The 8984-nt window shown below is 63.9% G+C and overlaps 1 protein-coding gene across 2 annotated transcripts; it reads right to left on the bottom strand.

Annotated features, from left to right (window-relative positions):
- Window positions 1–1756: 1756 nt before the first annotated feature.
- On the bottom strand, window positions 1757–8537 carry ERF (ETS2 repressor factor). 2 transcript variants are annotated; one of them, XM_034986594.1, is made up of 4 exons: window positions 8399–8537; window positions 3743–3977; window positions 3245–3360; window positions 1757–3137 (listed from the first exon to the last, which is right to left on the bottom strand). In XM_034986594.1, exons 1-4 carry the CDS (start codon window positions 8418–8420, stop codon window positions 1855–1857), a joined length of 1656 nt encoding a protein of 551 aa, XP_034842485.1. In that variant the 5' UTR covers window positions 8421–8537; the 3' UTR covers window positions 1757–1854. The 2 variants fall into 2 exon arrangements, with proteins under 2 accessions (XP_034842485.1, XP_034842486.1); XM_034986595.1 differs by lacking the exon at window positions 8399–8537 and adding an exon at window positions 4454–4615.
- Window positions 8538–8984: the final 447 nt, after the last annotated feature.

The following is an 8984-nucleotide window of genomic DNA, read 5'->3' as shown; positions in this document are numbered from 1 at the left end:
CCTTCCCCCTCAGAGTTGTGCAGGGTGGAGTTTCTCCGTGAAGCCAGTCCAACAGGCCTGAGTCCTCAATTCCCACTTCATTTCTTCACTGTGTGGCTTTAGGGAAACTCCTTCCTCTCTCTGGGCTTCCAGCACCTCACCTGCACTGAAGGAGTTGGGCTGAATTCCTTTTGGCTTGAATTCCTCCTCCTGGTTCTTTCATCCCTGAATCACGCTCTCCAACCTTAGCCGCTAGCTTTAGGAGCTCACCTTTCAGAGCCTGTGATCTGGAGACCTTTGTCTAGATCCAACCATCCTGTGCTTAGGAAGAACATGGGCTTGAGAAACAGACCTCATTTCAAGTGCTGCCTGGGCTTAGGGCCTTGGGCAAGTCATTTAACTGAGCCACTTGCCCCTGCCTTGCTGGATGTGGGAGATAAGGCACTGCAGCTAACTAGGTATCAGGTACTTGGCACACAGCAAGTCAATCAGTAGCAACTAGGATTAAGCCTGGCCCTTCTCAGTTTGCTGCTGGACGACGTTCCCTCAGTTTGACAGAAAGACGAATAAGGAACGGTGGAAGCTCTACATTTCAAGAGACCCTGCAGGCCTGTTGCCAAAGTCCAGCTCCAGGCCACGGGGGCACAGACAGGAGTACACAGAAGCAGAAAGGAAAGGCAGTTCAGGTGATCAGAAGAGCAAGGGCAATAGCGTAGTTTCAAGGACCAGCGGATCCCCACAGTATAAGGGAGCAACTGGTCAGAGGGCCAGAGGATACCTGAGAGCTTTATCATCAGGCCCTGGGGGTTATGTATGTGCCTCTGGGGTCAGATCATTTCCCAGGCCTGGATTGGACCCATTCAGATGGGGTTAGACCCTCTGGCCATAAATCCCCTGGAGGGCCAGTCTAGGCTCCTGTCTCTGAATCAAAGGCTGCGACCTCGTGGTGATTGTACCCAGCACCCAGGACAGATCACCGCATCCAAAGGTCCAAAGTTTTATTGTTTTGAATACATTCTCCAGCAGCCCCCCAACTTCCCTCCCCCCCACCCTCCATCCCCAATACAGAATAAGGCTTGACCACAGACCCCCACCCCAGGGGCCCCAGCTAGGAGGCAGAGGGGGCTTCCAGTTTGGTTTCAGGGCACCCCCTTCTCACCCCCCCCACCCGCCTGCCTGTGGGCTAGTCCTAGGAGCAGCTGGGGGTGAAGGGGTTGGACCAGTGCTGGGGTAGGGGGTAGGAGAGGAATAGCAGGCACTTGTAGAGATTTGTGGCCTATGGGCGGCACCCCTCCCCCTCCTCTGCCCCCCACCCCCCAACATGGAATTTTTGGTTCATCATAAAATGTCCCTCCCTCCCCTGCTGCAACCCTGTGGGGTATGAGAAACCCAGGCACTCAGGGCCCCTGGAGGGGCAGGGAAGGCAGGATCGGGGCTGAGGATGGCCTGGGAGTGGAGAGGGACAGGGACAGGGACAAGAGGCAGAGAATAGGGAGGGAGACAAGGCTTTTACTTCCTAAGCGATTGTAATAAAAAACGTTCCTGGGCATTGAGGCCAGCGCCTCAGTTCAAATATAAATTCCCCAGAATGGAGGTGGCCCCTTCAACTCCCCCCCCAACCCCCCACCACCACTTTGCCTGGAGCTTCGAAACCCACAGATAGGGGAAAGCCCCCAGCCCTGGGCACCCACCCACCCTCACCATTAAAAAAAAGAAAATTAAAAGTTTTATACAAAACGTCAGGGCAGGAAAGGGGAGGAGGCAGGGGAGACACCAGAGAGCTGTCCTCACCTCCAGGGCTTGGGGGGGGGGGGTGGTTAAGGCAGCAAAAGAAGCATGGGAGGTGGGGGGACCAGGGCCCCCTGCCCACAGCCCTCAGGAATCTCGATGCTCCAGCGAGAGCTGGGCTGTAGCGTGCTGGAGGTCAGAGCTCACTCGCCTCGGGGTGAGGGGTCCCCCGGCCTCCCCGGGTCCCTCCCCACGCACCTTCTTGTCCTCACCCTCATCCTCCAGGCCCCCAGCAGGGCCCCCACCCCCCTCCAGGCGACAGTCTTCGCTCCAGCGCCGCTTAAAGCGCAGCTTGAGAGGCATGCACAGTGCTGCCCCAGGTGCCTCGCCGGGCTCGGGCTTGGGGGGCGCAGGCGGGGCACGGGGGGTCTTGAACACCTCCCCGTCTTCCTCATCTTCATCGCTGATGTCAGTCACCTCCACTTCCTCCGACTCGCCTTCCGAGATGGGCTCCACCTTGATCTGCGGTGGCGGCGGGGCCAGCGCCCCCGCCCCTGCACCCTCGGCCAGCCCGCCCGCGCCGCCGCCGCCGCCAACGCTCTTGTCGGCACCCACCGGAGCCTTCTCCCCGGCCGCCCGCTGCCGCCGTCCCAGCGGGGGCGGCTGGAGCTTAAACTTGAACGGGGAGGAAGAGGAGGAAGAGGAGGACGAGGCCGAGGAGGGGACCGGTGGGGTCTCGGGCGCCATGGGCGGCAACGGGCACTTGTCAGGGCGCTGGGGCTGGGGCACCACCAGCCCAGGGTAGTGCAGGAAGGCGCGGGGACTGAGGTGGTAGTTGTAGACGCTTTGGGTGTGGGCCTGCAGGTACCGTTTCATGTCCTCAGGGCTAAAGGAGAAGTGGGAGCCTCCCCCTGAGCCGCTGGGGCCCCCACCACCACTGGGGTACATAGGGCTCAGCGTGGGTGAGGGAGTGTAGGCCAGGTGAGTGGGTGTCATGGGCAGAGCCGGTGAGAGCTGAGGGGGAAGCAGGGAGCCAGGCCCAGCCAGAGGCGACACAGGGAAGGGGCTCAGGGGCTCGGGGCCACCCCGGGGCCGGGGGTAGACGCGGAAGACGCCAGGGTCATGGGGCAGGCGTGCCAGTGGGGGCCCGCGGAAGGCCCCCAGCTCCGGAGGGCCTGGCGGTCGGGCCCGGGGGTCCTCTCCCAGCGGCTCTTCCAGCTCTGACGTGCCATCGCTACAGTCGCTGACTGAGCCCCGACCCAGGCGTCGGGCCACCACAGCCGAGAAGAGGGAGGAGGAGGAGGAGGAGCAGGCCGGTGGTGAGCGGGGGTCCTCGGTGGGGGACAGCACCTCGGAGGGCGTTGAGGGAGGGAAGCGGAAGTGGCTGCCGCCCGATGGCACTGGCGGGGCGCTCTGGGGCACTGCCCCCCCTGCAGGAGAGGGGAGACATCATTGTCAAGGCCCGCAGCCCAGCCTGGACCCAGAGGCAGATGCCCTCCTCCCTCTGAGGCCCAGTACACCAGCCCTAGTAACTCACCAGCCAACCCCACATCGATGAAAGGGTAATTAACCAGCACCAGTTTGTTGAAGTTGAACTTGTAGGTGAACCGTTTCCCCTTGGTCTTGTGCAGAATGCGTTTGTTGTAATAATAGCTGTGGGTGCAGAAACACATCGGATGACCGCTCACACCAGACCCCAGTCTAGACCCCATTCCTTGACCCAAGTCAGGTGCTGCTCACAGAGAGGGACCAAGAAACCTGGGCCACGCAAGAGAAACCAAGGACCCGGAGGAACGGACCTAGCTCTCCCCTCAGGTCTGGGGCCAGACTAGAGGCCACACCCAGGACTGCAGTCTCTCCTCAGGACACCTCTATGGGACAGAGGCGCTCAGAGGAGCCTTAGGACTTGCCCATCCAGGGTCACACAGCTATGATTTGGCAGAGGATCAAACCCAGGGCCTATTCCCTTGGCTTACAGGCTCCCCAACCAGTGGGGGCTACCCACATCTGCCCAGGGGCTTCAGCCCCTCCTCACCGCAGGGCCCGGCTCAGCTTGTCATAATTCATCTGAGGCTTGCACTTGCGGACGCCCCAGAGCCGAGCCACTTCATCGGGGTCCTTGATGACGAATTCCCCGTAGTCCCCCTGCCAGGCGATGACCCCCTGGTACTCCTCCTTCCTCAGCAGCTCCAGGATAAAGTGCCACAGCTGGATCTGCCTGGAGCCAGGGGACGACTCTGGCTTGTAGGCCCAATCCGGGAAGGCAAACCCTGGGGACAGGAGGCAGGGGAGTGGCCCCGGGTCAGGACGCCAAGTCCAAGGCTCCGGGTCCCCTCCCAGGGTCCACCCTCCTACCCCGCCCTCCACATGGGGAAATCCGTCTCCCCTCCGCCAAGTCAGGACCTGAGTTTGAGGGAGACAGTGTGTGTCTGTGTGTGAGGGGGCTAGACAGGAGCTGGGGGGGGAAGGGAAGCTGGAGCCTGCTCCAGCGACACCGGGAGAAACAGGAAACCGTCGGCGGCGGGTCCCGGGGCCAGTGCCAGGGGGCCAGGCACCAAGCCAGGCCGGCGGGCAGGGCTGCCAGTGGGGGAGGGGCAGGAAGGGGCACACGTGGCCAGCCGGGTTGGGGCGCACCCCCCCAGCCCCCCCAACGCCCATTCAGGGCCAGTTATACCCCTCCCCCAACTCACCCCACAGCTCCAGTCCCCTCCTGGGAACATAACACTGTCTCCCTCCCAAAACCTACCAGAGCCCTACTCCCACCCCAGGACCCGATGATTTTTTTTTTTTTTTTCTTAAAAGGACCAGGAGGGGTGGGGTGGTTGGTTGACGATGAGGTCAGCGCTTGCACACACAGAGGCTTCTGTCTTCCCTGGAGAGAGAAACCCAGACTGTCTGAGAGCGAGCCCCCCCCCCCCCCAAGCCCTAGACCCTCTGGGCAGCACTACCCTCCCTGGACCCAGGCACATGGACACAACCTGGCTGGAAGGCCCCAGCCCAGGCCTGGAGACTGAGTAGGCAAATGCTGCAGCCTGTTCCCCCCCTTCCGCCTTCTCATCCTCAGCTTCTTCCCTGCCCACCTGCCTACCCGCCCCCAGCATTAACCTTGGGTAGAGGTTGGTGGTGGGCTGGCTGGTCCCTGGAGGGGGTGGGCAGCCTGTGGGGGGGGGGCTGCGGTTGTCATTTCCCAAACCCCGGGGTAATCAGGGGCCATCAATAATTCAGCACTAGGCAGCCGGTAATGGAGGGGTGGGAGGAGGGAAGGGGAGGAAGAGAAGGAGGGGGAGGCAGGGCAGGGGCCCTGGTGCCACCAGAAGGAGAAGGCCAAGGTGGACAGCTAAGGATGGGCGGGGTCCCTAGTCCCAGTCAGGCTGCACGGTGAGCCTCTGGCCCCTGGCCCTGGCTCAAGCCCCAGCTCAAGCAGGTACCAACCAGGCCTGGGGCAATGCTGAGCCTCCCTCAAAGCCTCCACAGCAGTCTGGACTCCCAACAGGGGATCCTTACCCTTGGGGACACAGGGGTTCAGCAGTTCATACTGCCACAGGGACCACTCCTTCTAAATCCAGAGCTGACTCTGTCCCCTACAGTGACCCAGCTTCCTGAGCCCTGGCCTTGGGTAGAATGGGATGGCCAGCATTCCCCACGTAGTCCCTGCCCAGTTCAGAAATCCCAGCCCCAAACCAGCCCCTTAGGGCTCCAAGGATACGACCTCCAGCTGGTCACAGACCCAGAGTCCTACACCAGCAGCCCCTGTTCAATTCAGAAGTGACAGCCCCCAACAATGCCTTTCATAGATCCCAGCATCCGTAGCCCCATCCCTCTCACAGGAATCCAGGTGTTCACCCCATTATCCTCACCCTGCTCGAGAATCCAGGTCCCAGGGTCTTCCTCAGAGCTCAGAGGCCCTTGGGAATCCAAGTTACCAAGTCACTAGCTCCATGTACCCTCTGAACCCTCCAAAAAGCTCCTACCCCCCACTGAGGGCACCAAGCTCTGTGCTTCTCCCACCTAAGCCCCAATCTGGCTTTCAGACCCAGGAGTGTGTGTGTTGGGGCGGGGGGGAGGCGAAGCCCCTGAGACAGCAGTCTGGAGGTGGGGGGTATACTGACTTCCATCCTCCCCCCCAAAATTAAAGCCACCCTTCCCAGCCCACCCACCCCAGCCTCCTTGTCCCGGTAACCAGGCAACGTGTGTGCAGCGACAGTCCTGGGAGCGGGGGAGCAGGAGGCTAAAAATAAACTTTGCAGAAGAGAAGGAGTGAGAGAGACTACATGCAACACAAAGGGAACTCAAAAGGGAGGTGGGGGGCTCTGGAAAGGCCGCACGCCACATTCCGGGGGCTGTCCCAGGCCACCTTGTTAACCCACCCTCCCTGAGGAAGCCCCCCTCCGGGCCTACGACCCTGGATCCCACTCCAGGCAGGGACCCTCGCCACTCCCAGGTCCACCCCAACCCAGCTTTCCTCATCGGACATGGCATACATGAGGGCCTGTTCCTGGCTTTGGGGGGAGAAGAAGAGCGGGGGTGACGTCAGGGTGTCTCAATGGGGCTCTGTTCCCCAGGCCTTGGAGCCAGGAGCCAGGCACGGGCAAGGGGAGCATGTGTGAGTGTGTTGTGTATGGGTCCACGTGCTTAAACAGGGAACCACCGGGCCTGCACCAAGAAAGCTTGGGGGAGCAGGACCTCTGGAGCATGGGGGGTCGGTGAAACAGGGAGCAGGCAGCTAACACAGAGAGGTGCTCAGCGCATTTTGAGACAGGGTGGAGAGGTGGCAGCAGACAGACAGGAAGGATTGGGATGGCAGGGTCCCAGAAGGCACACCTGGGTCCCACAGAGGCAGGGTAGGGATTCTCCCAGACAGACTGGAAATGCGGGGGGGGGGGGGCAGAACTCCTGGGCACCCCCCAAATTCACATGACTGGCCAAACTTTTTCTAAAGAGACTATGGGGGTCGGAAGGGAGGGGTGGTAGTAAAGGAAGAACACGCCGACCTCCTGGGGGGCCCTACCACCTCCCCCACTCCAGGCAGCCCTCGGTGGCGCCAGAGCCGGGAAGAAAACAGGAAGTGGGAAACAGCCGCGGCAGAGAGGAGAGGGGCCGGGATGGAGGATCGGATGGAGGGGCGTGCGGACGGACAGACGCACCGATGGGCCGATCGGGAAGCCATTCCAGGCCCCCGCCCCTTCCCTCAGCCGGAGAACCTACACGCGGCTCGGGCCCAAGACAGGGTTAGGGGAGCGGCCCAGCCGGTCCCACCAGGCGAAGGCCCGTAGCTGGGAGGGAAAACGAGGCGGGGTTGTCTGAGCGCCTAGGCCCCCTCCCCGGGCGAGGGGAGGCTCCTGCTGCCCCCAAGGCCCAGGGGCCCTGGAGCCTGTGGGAGCCAGAGAGTATGTGGGACGCACGTGACTGACCCTACAGCACTCCGCACCCCTGCCCCACCCCCCTGCCCCCCTCCTCGGCCCCAATCCCCAGGCGCCGGAGCACGGCTCCGAGCCCTTTAAGAGCCGCCCCCTCCCGCCGAGCGGGGGGGGGGGCGGGGTGGGTGGGCCGGTCGGGGCACACACCCGCACACAGGAGCCCTAGCCGCGGCCGCCGCCGGGGGAAGGAAACAAGTTTGAACAGCGGCGCCCGGCCCCCTTCCCCCTCCCCCGTCCCCGCCCCGGGCCGGATTCCGACGGGGTAGATGGGCAGGGGGCGGCTGGGACCCCTCCCCCCAGCGCGCTCGGGCGCAAAGTCCAGCCCGCGCGAGCCCGGGGGCGGCGGGGGAGGGGTGGGGGAAAAGTCCGAGTGGGAGGGGGGTTAATCCCGCTGCCCCCCGCCCGCCGACGGATGGGGGGAGGGGAACCTTGGCCCCTTAAGGAGGAGCAAGTTGGCGGGGAAGAGGGGGGCGGAGGGAAAAGACGGCCGGTTGAAAGAGAAGCGCTGGATGAGGGAGGGGGGGTGAAGGGGGAGCCTCCGCGTCCCCCCCACCTTCCCCACCCTCCTCAACCCCGGGGCCCCGGCGGCGCGGGAGAAGGGTACCCAGGTCTCCCCGGAGCCACCTTAAAGCCGCGCGTTCTAAGGTCGGAAACAAAAAGTTCCTTTTTCGAACGTTCGGGCTGCGCTTTGGAACTTTGCGACTCGGCGCGGGCGGGGGAGCGAGGAGCCGGCGGAGACGGGCGGGGGAGGGGCGGCGCAGCCCGGACCCCGAGTCTTGGGCTCCCCAATCACGCCCTCCTCCTAGAAGCCATCCCGTATCCCCCTCTAAGCCGGTGCGGGGCACGCGCCGCCGTGAAGGTCATGGGCCGGACCACGCAGCGCGGAACCGGGAATAGCGGGCCCCGTGGACAGTCCCCCCCCCCCACGCCCCGCACACGTCCCGGCCCCCAAAGTGCAACGTGACAGAGCGGCGGGGAGGGACCCCGCCACCCCCGTGATCCCGGGAGTGGGGGAGAACCCAGCTTTCGGGGTCCAGTAGGGAGAGGACCAGGACTCGCAGCACCCACACCACTCCGCCCGGACCCAGAAATTGGGGGTCCCGTGCAGCACCCCTCGCTTGCGCCACGAGAAGCAACAGGTCTCGAGTGCTCGGGGGTCCCCCGGAACTGGGGATCACTCGGGCTACCCCGGAACCCTCCAGCCCCCCCAAAGTTTCTCCGCCTGGTTTCCCGGGGCAACAAGTCTCCCCCACACGTGCTGCCCCCGCCCCCACCTGTGTCCGCCGGGGTCTTCATGCTGGGGGGCCCGGGGCGAGGCGCCCCGACTCCGGGCCGCAGCTCCCGGCGCCCGCGCTGCCCCGTCCCGTCCCGCGCCCGTCGGGCCGCCCTCGGCGATTCACCCGGCCTCGCCTCTCAGAGCCTCTCCCCTCCCCGCCGCCGCCTCCCGGGTTAATATCGCACTCCGGGGCCGGGACGCCCACGCCCCCCGGCCGGCGACGTCACCGCCGCGTCGCCATGGAGACACTGCGCCCGCCCCCTCCCCGCGCACTCACACACACACTCGCCGGCGCGCAGCCACTGAGGACCGGCCGGCTCTGGGCTTAAAGGGGCCGCGCGGCGGGGGAGGAAGGAAGGAGGGGGCGGGGGTGGGATGGGGTCCTGCGGGTCATGACCCTTTTCCGAGGCTCCAAGTCTGCAGATAACTTAAGTCCTTGGCACTCGCGACCTGCCGCCCCTCCTCCTCCTGCCCACTGCAGAATCCAGAGTTTCTTTTGGGAGCTTGTAAGAGGGCGGAGTTGGGGGCACATGGAGGGGGGTCAGAAACTTTTGAAAGGCCTGGACCTTTCGGGAGGGGGCAGA

This window comes from Mirounga leonina, unplaced genomic scaffold (genome assembly GCF_011800145.1).
Source record: "Mirounga leonina isolate KUSES-001 unplaced genomic scaffold, KU_Mleo_1.0 Mir_376, whole genome shotgun sequence".
In the NCBI taxonomy this organism is placed as follows: domain Eukaryota; kingdom Metazoa; phylum Chordata; class Mammalia; order Carnivora; family Phocidae; genus Mirounga; species Mirounga leonina.
Note: the sequence above shows the minus strand (reverse complement) of the source record. Positions and strands in the feature narration are given on the sequence as shown.

Coding starts and splice junctions, on each gene's coding strand:
- ERF (XM_034986594.1), bottom strand. CDS start 8,420: ATGAAGACCCCGGCGGACACAG. Junction 3,978..8,398: donor GAAGACCCCGGCGGACACAG/GTGGGGGCGGGG, acceptor TCCTGTCCCCAG/GGTTTGCCTTCCCGGATTGG. Junction 3,361..3,742: donor AAGCTGAGCCGGGCCCTGCG/GTGAGGAGGGGC, acceptor CTGCACCCACAG/CTATTATTACAACAAACGCA.